At 38.6% G+C, this 17150-nt stretch overlaps 1 protein-coding gene across 3 annotated transcripts in view; it reads right to left on the bottom strand.

The window, feature by feature from the left end:
- Nucleotides 1–3277: 3277 nt before the first annotated feature.
- CHRM2 (cholinergic receptor muscarinic 2) overlaps nucleotides 3278–17150 on the bottom strand; it is a 103867-nt gene continuing 89994 nt past the window's right edge. For 2 of the 3 annotated variants that reach the window (XM_040561366.1, XM_040561372.1), the window contains 3 exons: nucleotides 10523–10593; nucleotides 6808–8243; nucleotides 3278–3573 (listed from right to left, as the gene is read on the bottom strand). In XM_040561366.1, coding sequence (XP_040417300.1) covers nucleotides 3549–3573; nucleotides 6808–8204 — 1422 coding nt within the window. In that variant the 5' untranslated portion in view covers nucleotides 8205–8243; nucleotides 10523–10593 and the 3' untranslated portion in view covers nucleotides 3278–3548. Of the gene's footprint in view, nucleotides 3574–4636; nucleotides 8244–10522; nucleotides 10594–17150 lie in introns of those variants that run through there. The other variant, XM_040561378.1, reaches the window with a different exon arrangement.

Raw genomic sequence — 17150 nt, forward strand, 5'->3', positions numbered from 1 at the left:
TAACCTAATCTGAATAGTAGTACACATACTGTATTATTTCTGTACGTAGACAAGATATGCTGTTGGTCATGTTAAAACACACTTTCTAAAGGTATTTACAAACTACTAGTCTCTAACTTTCCAACCACCTCTGTAAAGTGCCACCAAAATTAAGGGACAATGTATAAGGAGGTCTGTTTATTGGAAACCATGGCACTCTCTCCAGTATTGTTTTTATTGTTACTACCACTACTACAATGCTGTGCTTCAGAGAAGGGCTGTGTTTAGGGTGGAGGTGTAACGACAGAGCCAATGGTGGCAGAAATTCCTTCCCTACTCCTGCGGCCTACATGAGCCAGGAGGGGTGGAAAAAAAACCAATCCAACCATGACCCATCTATACTTTTACAAAATTAGGGCATGCCAAACTTGTGCCCCTGCACTTTCTTTTAAGCTGCCAGGTGAACCTGTCCAAAGGCTAAAACCTCAGTGAAATCCTTCCTTCCCAAGTCCACTGTAACACACATCATGACCTTACTGCCTCATACACCACCCAGAGCTGGTTCTCTCAGAAAGTAAGAGCACTTTGGGGCATCTAAAAGAAAAGAGTTTCTATGTGCTTCTTTGCAAGTACTGTCCAAAGAAACCAAACCAAACCAAACCCCCTGTCTATCCCCCCAAAACAACAAAAAACAACCAAACAAAAAAACCTATAAAATAACTCTCTGTAAAAATAGGAAAAAGATGAAATTGCATCCCATCCAATTTCATCCCACCCAATTGCATTTTTGAGGTTAAACAGAGCTTTGGAAGGGGAAAAGACACTTTTTTTTTTTTCTTTATTCAGTTGATACTGGAATGAAATATGTCTAACAAATCTACCCAGTATCCTGAAATATGAAACCCAGGAGGACTGATATGCATGTGTAACCCACTAGTTCCGTGATGTAGAAAAAGGGGCCATAGCAAAGGAAGGAAGCAAAAGTAAAGGAGCAATAATTGCATCGCTTGTGGTAAATGATTGATGTCCAACTCAGTCTTGCTATAATTACTTTCTTAGGCATGGTTTCTGAGTGAACACTCTGCTAGTGAGCTTGGGAATAAAAAGGGATTCAAAGGAAGGGAAGATTGCCTTACCATTGTACTAGGCATAAGATAAATCCATGCATGTTGCTTCTTGATATTCCACTATGAGAATATTCAGTCTTTGCTATCATCCACTGTTGTTTCTCATACGTACATAATAAAACTGGGAAGGAAGAGAATTGATTTGGCTTTGTTTCATGTGAGGAATTTTCTTCTTTCCAAATCAAATCCCATGCAGAAAAAATTTATGAAACTTCTCACTCCACACAGTATGTTGGACTTTGGTGGAGAGAGATTTGCATCCTGGAGAAGGCAGTATTTTTGTTGGGATTAAAGAATTTGAATACCAGCATTCACAGTGTCTTAAAAGTAAGAGAAACTGCACACCTGTAGCTAAAACACAGGTGACAAATAGTAAAGAGAGGGAGAAAGAAAGCTTTTTTTTCAAGACTGTGTCAAAAGAGGAAAGAGGCAGAGCAATGAAAAAAGAAGCCACTGCAAATTAAGGACCATCTATCAGCTTCTCTCAGGGAAAGATTTTCTATAAATTAAAAAAAAAAAAAGATTTCTTAGAAGTCTTTTATGATATACAGGAAAGATAAATGGAATATTGTATAGAAATATATACTTTCATTAGCAAGTGTTTCTAGACAAGTTGTATAAAAGATCTGTAGATCCAGAGGGGAAAAAAGGCTTGCATCTTTTTAGCTGATCAGTTTCTACTCTTTACCTTGCTGTCAACTGTGAGTACAGAGCCATCCAGGAGGAGAGATTTAAAAATATCGAAGGCTACTAGACTCTAGACCTACTACCTGTCAACAACCTCTCCCCCACTCCCCGACCCGGAGACGAAGAGCTTTTTTTTCCTGCTGTTTCTTTCACAAGAGTTTGGCTTTGCACAGGAAGCATCCTGATTTTTCAAAAAAATAAATATCTTTAGGAATTTTTGTAAGGTCAGGGAAGGAAAACAAATCTTAGCAGCATGTTTCCTGCCTCCCACCAACTGCATAATGCCAGCCTTGCATCATAATGTGGCTGTGAGGATGCTTGAGCGACTTGGTCCTGCAAGGCCAGTACGAGAAATGGTTTTGGGTAACAGGAGTGGCCAGGTGAGGTGCTGTTATCTGAGAAGAAAAACTCAAAGTGTGCCACTTCAGTGACATTGCAGAAACCAGGTGCTCTCTACCCAGGCAGCTGCCACATCAACAGGAATGCAGAGCAGGGATCAAAATTAAAAAAATAAAAATAAAAATCTATGGAAGTGAGTTTACTAGCAAGCCTTACTGCAGCACAGGCAAGGGACATGTTCAAATCCATCAGGAGATAAAACAAAACAAAACAAAAAAGGGTCCATCCCCTTCTGCCTCTGTCCGATTTGTGATGGTCAGGAGCAGCTGGGACAACCAGAAGTCTTCTCACCAGTGGGTGGGCTGTTCTCACCCCAACCACAAGAGGCCTCCTCTTGTCAATATGTTTTCTTCCACCAGAAAGATATAAAACAGAGGGTCTGATAGATTTAGCTGTTGCTTTTGTTCCCATTGCACTTTGTGGATAACAAACAACTGATCTCTGGGGTCCATTTGAAAACTCCTGCACCCACAAGAATTTGTGAGTCAAACCAGAAAGAAAGAAAGACCTATAAGAAAGAAATCTGACCTATATAAATGCGTTTGTTGGCTTTGGACTATTTTTCATCAGGCAATGTTCAAACACTGCTGTCTCCAAATGAATCCTCAAGATTTCTTTCAAATGAAAAATCCAAACAAAACAGCTGACAAATTTTCCTCAGGTTTTGTACTCATTGGAAAAGAGATTTCTCAATATTGCTTCAGCTTCTTCTTTCTCTCTCTCCCTTTTTGTTCTTCTTTTTCTTCTCCTTTTTTTTTTTTTTTTTTTTTTTTCCTTTTTATTTTTAACCACAGATGTCCTTAAAACTCAGAGAAGGTGCCGGTTGGACTGACACATCCCCAGCCTGTTGTCCTCTCCCTGGAGAGTGAAAGAAGGGATGGCCCATGACAGAATGGTTCAGCCCTGATGGGCTGCCAATGGGACAAACCCTGCTGCAGCAGGGATACTGTGAAGGATTGGGCCTTTTTGGTTTTAGTTGCTTATGGAAAAGATTAAGAGGACGATAAGGAGGGGGTGACAAGTGTTTGCTGCAGTATTTGTTGTTGGTTTTTGTTGTTATTTTTGTAGTTTTTTGTTTTGTTGTGTTTTGCTTTGTTTTGTTTTGTTTTGTTTTTTTTCATGATTCATCCTCACAGTTTTCTTAATTTTTATGTGAAACCAAAGTGGCCAGTGCAGCATACGGTGTAGATATGCTGACGGGATCCTCTGGCCAAGCCCGGGGTGAAGACATGGCAGCACCAGCAGCGGGGCCTCTAGGGGCCATGGGGTGGACGGAGCGCAGGTAACAGCCAGGGAAGCCAGAAGAGGTACCCAGGGAGCGCTGCTCTTCGAGACCGACATCTACATCTTGCAGAACTATCTTTCAGAAGGGAAGTGAAACCTAGTGAACGTGGTTTGGGACACAAAGCAAAGAGATGAGAGCTCGAGAGATGTTCAAAAGGACAAATTCTTATGTGGTCCTGAAAGATTACCCTGTGTTTTATCTTACTGAGCCATGACCAGCCACAGACCTGAGAAGTTCCCAGTGTCTCAGGGCAGGCTCTGCCATCCTCTCTACCTTCAGGACAAGACACAGAGTGTCATTAGTAAGAGCTGGCTCTGCAAATCCCACCTGCTGCCATCAAGCATAACGTAGACACAATAATAACATGCAACATCTTGAATGTTAGATGATTATTCTCCATGTATATAAAACATGTTGGTGTGTCTTTGCATGCCTGTCTGTACATGTGTAGGTACATTATTTCATGTATTTTTACATTTTTAATCAGCTGCAAATGTTGATGTACCATAGAACAAGGTGGAAACACACAGGATTATGTCTCTTGCAAACATTTAAATATGCAATAACACACACACAAAAAAGAATTTTGCCTTTTCAAAAGGATCAAAAGTATCAAAAGTGGGGGTGATTCTAAGGAAAAGTTCCAGAAAACTTCACACTGGTCTGTCACTCTTTGTTTCATGAATGCTGGCCCCAAAATAAATCTTTCTCTGCATGGTGTGTTGAGTGTCATCACATCACATTTAGTTTACACTTAACCTGTAGAAGAGTCCTCAGCTGTTGGAAAAATTCATCATTTATAAAAAAGTGAAAACTTCAATGGAGAGAATAAAGCATTTGCACACCTGCTGGAAAATGGAAGCTAAAAGGTGAAATAATAATCAAAACATTTTTTCCCATTTTATGTCTGTGCTATTAATGTCTTCATTACATTTTGAAAGGAACAGGTGAGTTTCTTTTATGAAAATTTCTAAAGAAATAAGATTTAGAAAATGAACAGATTTTTTTTTTTTTTTAATATTTTTTGCCCCCTAACCTGGATTTTTAACTCTCTAAGAGAATGAATGATGTAGAAATGATCATGTAACTTTCTCTTGACCTGTCAAGGTAAGCCTAGTGGATGTAGTTTTGAAAGACAAGTTGCACTCAATTTTGCAAACCTTACCACTGAGTAATTTTTCCTTACAAGCAGTAAGATGAAGTTTATGATAGCAAATGTGGCTCAATGTGAGTGAGGGTTGCAAATTTAGATCCTTGGCTGCATGGAGACACTTAGATGCATTAGGATGAAGTCACTAGATGTATAAAATCAATGAATGCATAGTAAGATGTATTGATCCTAAATTTAATGTGGCCTTAATTTACTGCAGTTTAATCTGCTTCATTTTCCATTTCTGCCAGGAACTTGTACTTTGAAACATGAAAGTTGTCAGATTGCCAAAGTGCTTCAACACTCTCTTCCAATAAGCTTGTCAAATGTAAAACTTCAGCCTGCAGGATTGATTTTCCCACAATCTTGAATGCTTCTATTCTAAAGTGTATTTTGGAAGACTCTTATGTGTTAACATGAAATAATAAAATGCTTTAGTGTCTCAGTTGGTTGGTGGCTTTCACTCCAGAATACAGTCTCTCAGAAGACTGTCTGTGCAGCAAGCTACTTTTTGGATAACAGAACTTGTAGGTGTAACTTCACTAGTGCCTGGAAGTGAGAGTTACAAAGAAGGAGGTAACTGGAATATGCAACACTCACAGACAATATCTGTTTTCAGTAATCTGATATACTTTGACCTATCTACACAGTGCTCAGTTGTGCTACAATAAATGTCAAATATTGAAATAAAAAATTCTTTGCCAGGCAGAAAGAATCTGGATTTGAGCTGGTACAGAGTATCAGATAATATTTGAACATGGCCCTTAACAGCCTCTCTTCCAGACTATTTCAGTACCTGTTTTTTAGTAATTTCTGTTTTCTTCTCTGCCTTTTTATTAGTATTATCCCTTGGCATACGGGGAAAATATTGCTCCTAGCTGGTACAAAAGGCAAAGTAGCTAATATCTTTTCCACAAAGTAAACATCTTGTCCAGCATACATCTAGGTAGGACCCTGGTTTCACACTAAGGTCTTAGGCAGAGCATGATCTAAGTGGGCACATCAGTTAATCTCATTTTTTCATCAGTAAGTGAATGAGAATCACCTTTTGGCTGGTCAAGAGCATAGTCATCTAATATTGACTATTCATTCTGTAGCACCTAAACATACATCTTCATCTGTACATCCAACTTTAAAGGATGTAATCTCTGTTTTCCTAGTAATAAGCTTGTTTCTATGCTTCAGCTGAGGCCCTTCATTTGGCCACCATCGTGGCTGACTTGATGAGACCTTTAAATTTACAACTTCTTTTGATATTCAGTCTTTGCATCTTAAAGAAAGTACAAAAGGGAGGGGAAGGTAAATGGAAGTGAAAGACAAATCCATGGGTAGATTTCATATGACAAACAAAGTGAACAAAATAGTCTCAGAAGCTTTGGTTTACATGGGTGCTGAAACAATTCTGGGATTTAGCAATCTGGAAAGGATGTCTTTTTTCACTTTTATTTTTACTTGGTGGAGAGATCATGGGACAAAATCCCCTAGAAGGGGGCAAGTAGCGGACTTTGATACAGATGTTAGGCAATGGTTACATGTTGAGCAGAATTATGCTTTCAGAAATGATGCAGTTTTGGAAATGGGAGCATCATAAACAACAAAATATCTTTCAGCATGATTTACAGAACATTAAGGTTCTCAGATAACATAGACAAAAACTTTAGACAACCTTGAGCTTTGGAAACTTTTTGTTATGATTTGGATTATGTAAAGTCCTTCCAAGCCTATATGCTTCTTCCACATAGTTATTTTAAAAGTTACCTCATTTCTTTTCCTTATATGAAGACCTCTTAAACACACAGAAAAAAATAGATATTTTACACACAATGACAAAAAAAATAACAAAACAAAAAAACACATAGATTCTAAAGCCCTTCTGCAAAATACTCTCAGAAAGTAACTGTCTCCTGATCATATACTTGAATAACTCCTCAAAACATCATCATGTCCTCAAGATTTATTGTTAGTAATTTAAAAAAAAAGAAAAAAATGTTTTAAGTGTAGCTCTCAGGAGTGGAGCAGATGCCCCATCTCAATATTTCCACTAACATCCTGGATTGCACATTCCATAGTAGAGCATAAAGTGCTATGGCATTGTTGTTTATTTGTTTGTTTTATTATTTAATTTAGAAATTCTTCACCTTTTCTGTTATTATTTTTATTATTTGTATTATTATTTTTACCTTGTAGCTCCTATATTCTTGTAATGGCACATAAGAAGGTGCTTAAACGTCTTCTTGAAAGTAGCATTGCAGAGCGCATAACAAGCAGGGTTGATGGTGCTGTTGATATAACAGAGCCAGTAACCTATGGTCCATACAGTACCAGGGATGCAGGATGTGCAGAAACTGTTGATGAGCACCATCACGTTGTATGGGGTCCAGGTGATGATGAAGGCCAGCAGGATGGCCAGAATGGTCCTTGTTACTTTTTTCTCTCTAGAAGGAGGTGGTTTCTTTTTGGCAGGCTGCTTTGTCATCTTGACGATTTTCCGGGCTACACTATTCTGTTTTTCCTCTCCATTGGTGCCTACTATCTCCACAGTGGTGTTTGTGGGAGCACAACTGTCACCCTTTTGAGACTTCGTGACTATCCTGATGCATGTCAGCTTGGAGTTCTCCACTTTGAGATGGTCTTGGGAGGCAGAAGTCTGGCTGGCATCTTTGGCAGATTCATCCTCTTTCATGTTGGAAGCAACCACACTGACTGAGGTGGAGTCATTGGAGCTGTCCTTCTCCTCCCCTTGAACACAGTTCTCCATCGCAGTTTCTCCAGTGGTTTTTCCATTCTGAATTTTGTTGTGCTCCAATCCATCCCCACTGGTTGGGATGTTATTATTGTTTGGTTTCACTATTTTACTTTGAACAAGGCTGGGGGAAACTGGATCCTGGTTTTGGGCAGCTTCTTTTTTCCCTTTCTTTATCCGACTCTTGCTGGCTCGAGAGATTTGCCAATAAAGAACAGTCATGATGATAACAGGTAAATAGAAAGCTGCAATGGCAGTGCCAAAAGTGACAGCAGGGTTGGAAAAAAACTGGATGTAGCAATCCTTGTCAGGGACAGTCCTTCCTCCTACTATGAACTGCCAGAAGAGAATTGCAGGGGCCCACAGGATGAAGGACAGCACCCATGCAGCTGCAATCATCATGCCTGCCATCTTAGTGGTCCGCTTTACAGGGTATGTCAGGGGCTTGGTGACACAAAAGTATCTGTCAAAACTGATAATAAGGAGGTTCATTACAGAGGCATTGCTGACCACATAGTCAAGAGCCAGCCAGAGGTCACACACCACAGGCCCTAAGGGCCAGTAGCCTATCACAGTGTAGAGTGTATACAGGTTCATGGAAAAGATGCCAATGATCAAGTCTGCGCAGGCCAAGCTGAACAGGAAATAGTTGTTGACAGTCTGCAGGTGCCTGTTGACTTTGATTGACACCATGACCAGGATGTTCCCAATTATGGTGACTAAACTGAGAGACCCTGCTACCAGGACAATGAAGACCACCTCAACAGTTTTATAGGGGCTCTCCAGAGCCATCACATTTTCAGTGGAAGAGTTTATGTACGTTGAGTTATTCATTTCTGTGCTGCTAACAAGATACTCAATTATCACTTAGGCCTGCAGAGGAAAGAAAAGAAAACATATACCATTATGAAGTCAGTCCCTTTACCTTTAGGAAATGGATTCCAGAAAAAACTACTTGGAAAGAATTTAAAGGTAGAAGATTGAGTGCAGAAGAATCATTCTTCTCGTGCTAATGAAAACACATTGCAACATATAATATAACCTTTCGAATAACATAGAAAAAAGGATTTCTGTAGCTGTGTGACAAAATCACTGTATTTGAATCCATATCTAGATTTTTAAGTTGTCCCATCCATTTTTCTCTTTGTCCAGTTATAAAACTAGGAATGACTTGAAAATTTTGTAACAAGATCTGCATATTGATTCCTTCCGTACAAATATAAAAATTCAGTGTGCTCATTTCAAGCGACCTCCAAGTAAAAATAAATAAATAAATAAATAAAATAAAGTCCTGAAGTCCTGGGAGTATGTCATTCTTATAACCCAAGGTGAAGGTGTGATTTACCATGAGTTGAATCATGAGAAAATGACTTATGGTTCCATCTTTCCTTCATGTTCCTGCTGGGTATGCTTTTTTAAGGTTCATGGAGCAAGTTTGTTTAATCTCTCTCTCTTAACTTTCTTGCACTGCTGTTACCTCTTTTTTTTTTTTTTTCATCATTTGCAAAGATTTTACCATTATGCCAAATTGAAGTTATTAGTCTTCCGAGAAACAAAAAAGGGGCAGATCTATTAAAGTCAACAGAATTGGTAGACTCACCTCAGCTGTGAATCTGGCTGTCTAGCTAGATGTTTACAAATTATTTTTTCTCTTTATCTCTCTCTTTTTTTTTTTCTTTTCAGTGAAATCAGTGGTTTTGTACATCCTCTTGACATTTGTGCCTAGCAACAGTTTTTTTTTTTTTTTTAACATGATAAAATTCTTGACGCTTGCTCAATTGTACTTGCCTTATTTATTTATTTATTTATTTTTCAAATCAAAATATTTTTAATTTATATCACACAAAGCTATGACAAAAGGTATGAAATGGATAGCAAGGAAAGGGTAAAGAAAGAAACAGATAAAATAGATAAAATCTGTTCTGTTCATACACAGCAACTCTTTTTGTGCCCTGTATACCTATCGGCAGTACTCAATAAACATTAATTAAAATACTAGCAACATATATTTGATAGAAGACCAACAAAACAGCACATGCTTTTGCCTTAAGGATATGTACTATCCTTTTGTGCATCCCTTGGAAATCAACAGAATGCACTGGAATTGTACAGCCAGTCTCTTAGCTCTCATTATTTATGACTTCTGCTCAAGGGATTATTGAGGCATGAAGGCCGGATGTGACAGAGAAGTTAGATTGTTTCTAATTGGAGTATTTTCCTTTTTTTTTTTTTTTTTTTACCCACCCATAAGTCATCACTTCTTTAAGACTGAGCTTTTAGAAGTGGGGATACAATCTGATGAAGACTAAAAAAAAAAATTGTTATATTAGTTTGGCTCCTTTATACTTCAGGGAAATACTTCTCTGTTCTCTGTGACAAGCCTGTTGATGCACAGAAATATATAATCCATGTCACTTGGAGCAAGGCATTTTCATTGTCATTTTAGAACTGCATAATTTCTTTCAGAAGCGAAAGGAAAAAGATGATGTGAAATGTCAGCACAACAGCAAAAACCCTTGTGAACTCTAAGAAAAATAAGCAAGTCTGTTTCTGTGGAAAAGTCAAGATGCTACACCAGGGTGAAGGCTCTCTGGTTGAGGGGACTTCATAATCTCACAATTTTTACTTAAAGAGATATGACTGGCAGAAGATAAGGCTTATGCATTTGTTTTCGCTTTTAAAACAGATGAGATTTGTTTGCCAGTTCCATGGTGAGGTGGGCACATGATAAATAGAAGAACATAAGGCTAGACAGACATTTTTTCCTACTAGTTAATCACAGATACATCCCTAAAATCCTTGGGATGGGTTTCAAGAAAACAAAAAGCTGTGAGGAGAAATGTTTATTTAAATATGTGTTTTGTATGGTAAGAATATGCCAAGGGGAATGTAGCAGAATTTATTCTTGGTGCAAAAAATAGACATGAGAATATCCCAGACATCTTTAATCTATAGGACTGTCATTTCAGCAATTCACCTTTTCAGCCCCAGACTCACAGTTGAGCAGCTGGCTATCCAGCCAGGTATGTAAGCTATCAATTTTTGGGGACTTCTTCCAAGCAGGGTTGTTTATGAACATTCTTGACCGGATGCATTTTTGATGAAAAGATGAAATAACCCACAAAGATGTATTGATTTCAAAAATATTTCACCTGAAAAGAGTTTGTGATCCAGGGTTCTGCATCTACCTCTGGTGACAGAGTGAGAGAGAGAGCAAGAGAAGCTGGAAAAAGAAGGGAAGAGGGTGAGAGAGAATCTGAGCAGAAAAAAATATGCTTTATGATAAGAAGACAGATGTTTCTGTACAATCTCATTGTGACAAAATGTTAAGAATTTTGTTTTTATTCCACTGGAGCACTAAAATTCATTTTAAAACCTTGAAACTTGTGAAATCAAATTACTACCTCCCAGCTAACTTTATTCCTAAATCTTCTCAGCTGAATTTTTTACCCATTTTCAATGGAAATATTGGTAATTCCCCTGATTTTATTATCTGGGGTGCAAGGAGCTCAATGAGAGCTAAAACCTAGTTTTACTTGTCAAGAATAGGATTTCACTGTATTCTTCTGAATGGAAGTAAAACAGAGGAATCCCTTTCCCAATTATTTCCTTTTGCATGAAGCTGTCATAGGAAGACTGATAGTCCTGCACTGCAAATTAAATTGACTGCCATGGCTTTCCTAGGTATGGAAAAACAGAGGCAAATTCTGCCATCACATACCACAGTAAAATATTTCTTTTCTTATATCAACATGATTGTAAAGTGAACCACATTTTCCTGTGTGTGCTGATGAGAACGTACAGAACATTTGATTTCAACTGACATCTCTCATCACTCTGTATAGAACTTCCATTCTACACATATGAGCAGAGACAGGAATATTCTTACCTCCTAATGCAAGATGCCCTGAATCTGCTAGACTGTTTTCTGCTGGCCCTAGTAGGGTCTGAATCACACCCGTAAGGAGGTTTCTCTTCCTTACTAGGGCTGGGCTGCTTGCTCCCTCAGAACAGGACTGTGGACTATTTTTATTTTTGTCATGCCACGGAGTACGTATCTCCTGCTGGAGAGGCAGTTGTTATGGGAACAGATGTTACTCATCAGGCAGACCTACAGGCAGAGGCATTTTAAGGTAATATGACCTCCCATTATGAGAAGTACCAGATCTTGTTCTTGAACAAACAGAGCTCTCTTCTGCAAGCCCATGGGTATTTGTATGAGTTGCACAATAGGGCACTGACTCCTGTGGGCTACCATAATTTATTCTTGTATACTAAGTGCATTCTTGCTAAACAGAGAATAGCCAGAAAAGGCAAGAAACTTCTCTTGTGACCTGAAAAACAACCAAGTTCATTTTCTGAAATATATATTATAATATATGACTTTGTGGAATGTAAACACCATAATAATTGCATGGAAAATATCCAAGGCAGAGAAATCCACATATAAAAAAATTAATTGTTTGATATTTGATAAGTGGTTGGGAAACATTTTCAGTACAGTAGTTTCTCTTCTCTTAAGAGCTTTTCCACACTGCTGAAAATCATTCCTTTCCTTTCTGTGGTTGGGGCTGGGGACAGAATGGGGGGATTTGGTGGGTTTCACAGAGTGTACACTTTTAGTGTGGTGTGATGCCAGGTCTTTTTTACTGTGAGTGCCTGCCAGGACAGGCAGAAGCAGGGCACAGGTGGTTTGAGCTGGATCCCCATCCTCACTCAAAACATAGCCTAGGCTGGCACAGGCTGGAGTATACTTTCACAGAGCATGCTGGCAGCCATGGTCTGCTTCTCAGTCCTTCATTTATCTCCCTAGCAGTCACTGGGAACAGCAAAACAAAGGTCTGGTGCATAAATTTGTTTCTGTAAACCATTTCATTGGAAATAGGAACTGTGGTGAGGGTGAGGAACAAAAATGATGTCATTGGGGGTATTCATCCCAAAAATGGGAGGGCAAGGGGAAGTGGTAAGGTCTAGATATCACCCTTCAGATCATGAACTTCAGACAGAAGGTACTTATCAATTACATCCTGCCGACTCAACTGTTTTCCACTTGCCCTGACAGGATCCATCCCCTTTAGTGCAGATGTATCTTGATGCAATCATTATAATTTTTCGTTGAGAACAAACCATCAACATCTGTCACAAAACAGACTATGGAATTGTTTACGCTGAAAAAAATTGACTGATATGCTATGCCTGTCAAAGTTTGTTAGATAAATCCTTCCTTTATGTTATGTATATTGCCAAGTTAAATATCATAAGGATTTAATGGCTTCTTTCAATCCTCTGAAAGTGTAAAAAGGTCAAGACATGAAAGAGGAAGCAAATAATCTATACCTGAAAATTATATTGAAGATTTAAATGGGATTACCCAGCAACCTATGTACATTGTCACTCTAAGCATTTTTCAGCATTCAACTCTCAAACAAAAATAAAACATTTTCTAACCATTATTCCCCTTTGATCCAGTTTGTCTCCAATCCAAATGTATGCAAAATGGATTTGATTTTTGCTGTAGCAAGAAGAAAGTTTTGTATATTTCCCTGAATCGATTTTGATTTTGAACTGCACTGGTTTTGATTCTAAATTCATTCTTGGCACCATTTAAAGCCACAGTGTGAAAAAAGAGAGAAACAAAAACCCAAAGCCCATGACAAATATACTATGCACGTTTGTCAGAATTTATTACGGACTTCAAGAGAAATGATAGACCTTGTCTGGGTTATTGGTAAAAAATACATTTCAGAAAATCCCCAAATATCAGAAGACTAATATCTTCACTGCATGGGTTACCTTCTGCAATCCATCTAAAACTAGAAACAGCTTTGCAAAATACTACTGCCTCTGTGTGGTCCATTCTTCTTATTTTCACACACTTATTTTCCCCCTCAATCAACACATCCTAGCACAAAAAAAAAAATAAAAAAAATTTGTGGGACTGCCTGGATCTACTTTTCCCCATCTCATCCTAAAGAGTACCTAAGGGTGAAATAAACAGTTTCTGTGCATATCTTTAAACAATAAGTAAATCAGAGTCATGGAGCATTAACAAAAGCAAACTAACACTGTGCCAGTAACAAGAAATAGCATAAAGCAAAGATAAAAATACTCCCCCAAAAGCAGCAGGGAATTTTGCTTGAGTAGGTGGCAGTGTTGGCATCAACATTGCTGCCTCAGTGCTGTTGTCAGGGTCTGAAGATTTGTACAGCACTTAAACACATCTTGCTCACTGCTGTTCCAAGAGTCTAAAACTGGTGAATATAGTGTCATAGGCCCAACTGGTTTGTATTCAAAATCACACAATGGAAAGTATAGGTAGCATACACAAAAATACAATCTCTCTAGTTTCAGGAAACAACCAAAAAGAAGCAGTTTTCCTCAAAGGTCTGGATAATTATGTATTTCAACTAAATTGGTGGTGTTGTTACTATTACTATTGTGTTGATAGTCACCCACTGGTACTAGGACAATTACTCTATTATCTTTCTATAAGTATAGTTTTGGCTGTAGGTATGGCTTTATTTTTCAGGGCCTGGATAATCGAGAGTATTTATGTTCTGTCTTTGGGCAGCTGACATTACTCCAACTTAAATCCTGCAACTTAATGCACTGTGCAAACCTGAAAAATAAACTTCATAGTCATGTTTTCATCTAACAGTTTCTGATTCACAAAAAGGGATTTTTACTTCCTGGACTAATGCCATAGAGCCGTGACAAGGGAGGTTCAGGCTGGATGTTAGCAAAAGGTTCTTCACTGAGAGGGTAATTGGGCACTGACTGGAACAGGCTTCCCAGGGCAGTAGCCATTGCACTGAGACTGCCAGAGTTCCAGAAGTGTTTGGACAACACTCTCAGACACTTGGTCTGATTTTGGGGTGTTCATGTGTAGAGGCAGGAGTTGGACTCAATGGTCCTTGTGGGTCCCTTCCAATTGGGATATTCTATGATTCTATGACTAGAAGAAATGCCGTCACTCATGTGTCGCCTTCTTCTTGCTAGGATTTTATATAAATAACCCTTGGTCCCAAAGTGTGCAAACAGCCAAGCCTCGTGGCAAAGATATGGCAAGGCTTTTCTCTGTGCTCCTGTGGAACTGTACCAAAGTACACACGTGATATGGTTGCCCATATAGTAAGAGGTACAGAATACAATAGTTCATTCCCTCTGAGTATCACCTTCAATATTCTGCACCTCAACCTGGAAAAGGTATAAACACTGGAGGGAATTTGCAGAAAGGCAATTGAAAAGACTGAGTACTTGCTACATTTCAGGCAAGTAAATAGTTCAGATCCCTTTAGCTTTAGAAAACTAAAAATGACTTATTTTTTTTTTTTTTTTTTTTTCCCAAGTAAGCTGGGGTGTGGGGGGCTGGAAATCTAGTTGTTGAGATCAATAGAAATTTATAACATGGAAATCAGAGCACAAAGTCTTTGGAGTAAGAAAGACAATATGAATCTCTTATTAAGGGGAAAGGAAGAGGTTACTGCTGTTATCCTCAGGTCCTCAACATTGTCTGGTTTCTGTGGCATTTCACCAGATGTTTACAGCAGTTGAAAGTACTGTATCCTGGAACATGAGGCTGACACCTCAGTGCCTTCCAAATGGGTGTCACTTCTTCTCCGAGGTACATGTCCAAAGTGAAGTAAGGAATAAAAAAAGAGATGAAGAAAAGGAATGGGAAAATTTATTGGGAGCATTATTAACATTATTTTCAGAACTCCTTTAGGGGGTTGGTTAGGCAGGAAAAAGCCCCTAGTAAACTGCCAGATGTCATATCAACTGAGGATGGGACAGGGCCTGTAGGAATCTCACAACCCATAATGCTGGGCTGTGCAAAAAGAAGAGATGGAGTTGTGTAACAATGATCCATGACTAAAAGTTATTTTTAAGCCCTCTCTGTACGATATCCATGCATAGCCTAGTCCACACCCCCAGTGAACATTGCCAATTAACTAGGGAACTGGGGTTCTCTGGTTAAAGACAGTGTTCAAAGTGTATCTGCAGCTGCAGAGAGCTACAGCTCTTTAACATACATTTATATATAGGCAGTGCAAAGCTGAAACTGTGAATTGTATAGATCTCAGAAAATGTTATCCATCATTTGAGAGGTGGTATAACATGAATAAAGCATCTGAAAGTCCTGACTTCTTCATCCCCCACATAAAAGCATTCAGCAAGACTGCCCCCTGCGGTGTCCTTGTACTAAGATATCACCACTCATCTCTAATCACTGAGTAAGGAAGTAAAAATTGAAACACAACAAAAAGCCTAAAGCTAAGAAATACATCGATGTACCAGATGTCATATCAGCCAACTCCCACAGTGGAAACTGTGCAATAGCTCTTCTGATAATTGGCATCTCATGATAGTGAGCTCCTCCTCTCCCATTCTCCTAGGTTCTCCATATTTGTGTTCATCACGTGCTGCAGGGTCTAGCTCAAAATGTGAATAACATAGACTAGAATATGCACTACACACAGACAGTGAAACAAATACCTGGCATGGATGGTTCATAAAAAGCAAAAACAAAAACAAAAACAAGTTAGATATTAATAAGTATCTGACAACTGTCAGAAAAAAAGAAAAAAAAGTTACTTTTTTTTTTTTTTTTTTAATGTGGTTTATCTACCTTCCTCATTTAATTTGTAACTTAAACAAGTTTTTTCAAAGCAACTGCCTAAATTTGCTGTCTAGTGAGTGAAGAGAACCGTACCCCTTTCGGAGCATCCCACTGTTCTCTCCAGAGGGCTGAGTTAAATGGATAGGATCTCCACCTAGAGGCACACAAAAGCAGCGACCACACAAAGCAGTCATTTTCATCAGTAGTATGGCCTCAGTATGTGCTGAAAATTTAGATGCAACTGAAGTATCTCAGGTGGAGAAGCCCCACATTTTATCACAATTTACATTCTATTGCAATATACATTTTATTTTAAATAAGGATCAGAGATACAATTTGATAAAATTGGGAAACCATTAGAGCTTGATTTATTGTTAGTAGCAAACAGGCTGACTACTGAGGTATAATTAGACTGTGGTATCCACTGCACAGACACACATGCTCAGGCCTGCACTTATGCACTATAACCAGTTTTATTTAGTCATCACTTTGAGCATGATTCAACTGCATAGTAGGCTATAAAGAGGCCAGAAGAATTACTGGTATCATCAAAAGGAAAAAAAAAAAAAAAAAAAAAAAAGGAGACTAGCTTATGTCACACATATTTCATGAGTGGACCTATTTTGATTTCCACTTGCAGAGGTTATATAGAAAAAGGAGATTAAAACAACAGATTTCAGTAAGTTATTTCCCTTTCCCTCTCTGCACTGTACCACTGTTGTTGGAATTTGACTGAAGTTCCTTACACCAGTCAACCCAAACAAGGAAAGTTTTATCTGACTACTACTATCTTCTTCAAGCACTTTGTTAAAATATCCATAACAGAATTCAGACTAAAATTATAAATATTTACAGTCCCGGGAAAGGTTCCCTCAGTAAAAGAGTTGTTTTCTGTTAAGATTGAATTGGAGATCATTAGATTCCAGAATATATTCTCTGAAGAAACAGAGCCATTACAGGTAAGGTTTCCCTCGGCAGCCCAGTTTCAACTGGAGGCACAACACTTCGTTATCCTCATATCAGCTATCATGCCTGTACTATTAAATAGAGAAACCTTATGAGAGCTACTCAAAGTCTCTTGGTGAGAAGCAGCAAAGCTAGGGAAAGAGGTGAGAGTTGAGAAGGCTGAGTGAAACCAGCTCATACTTTGTTCCGAATAC

This window comes from Cygnus olor, chromosome 1 (assembly GCF_009769625.2).
Source record: "Cygnus olor isolate bCygOlo1 chromosome 1, bCygOlo1.pri.v2, whole genome shotgun sequence".
Lineage (NCBI taxonomy): Eukaryota > Metazoa > Chordata > Aves > Anseriformes > Anatidae > Cygnus > Cygnus olor.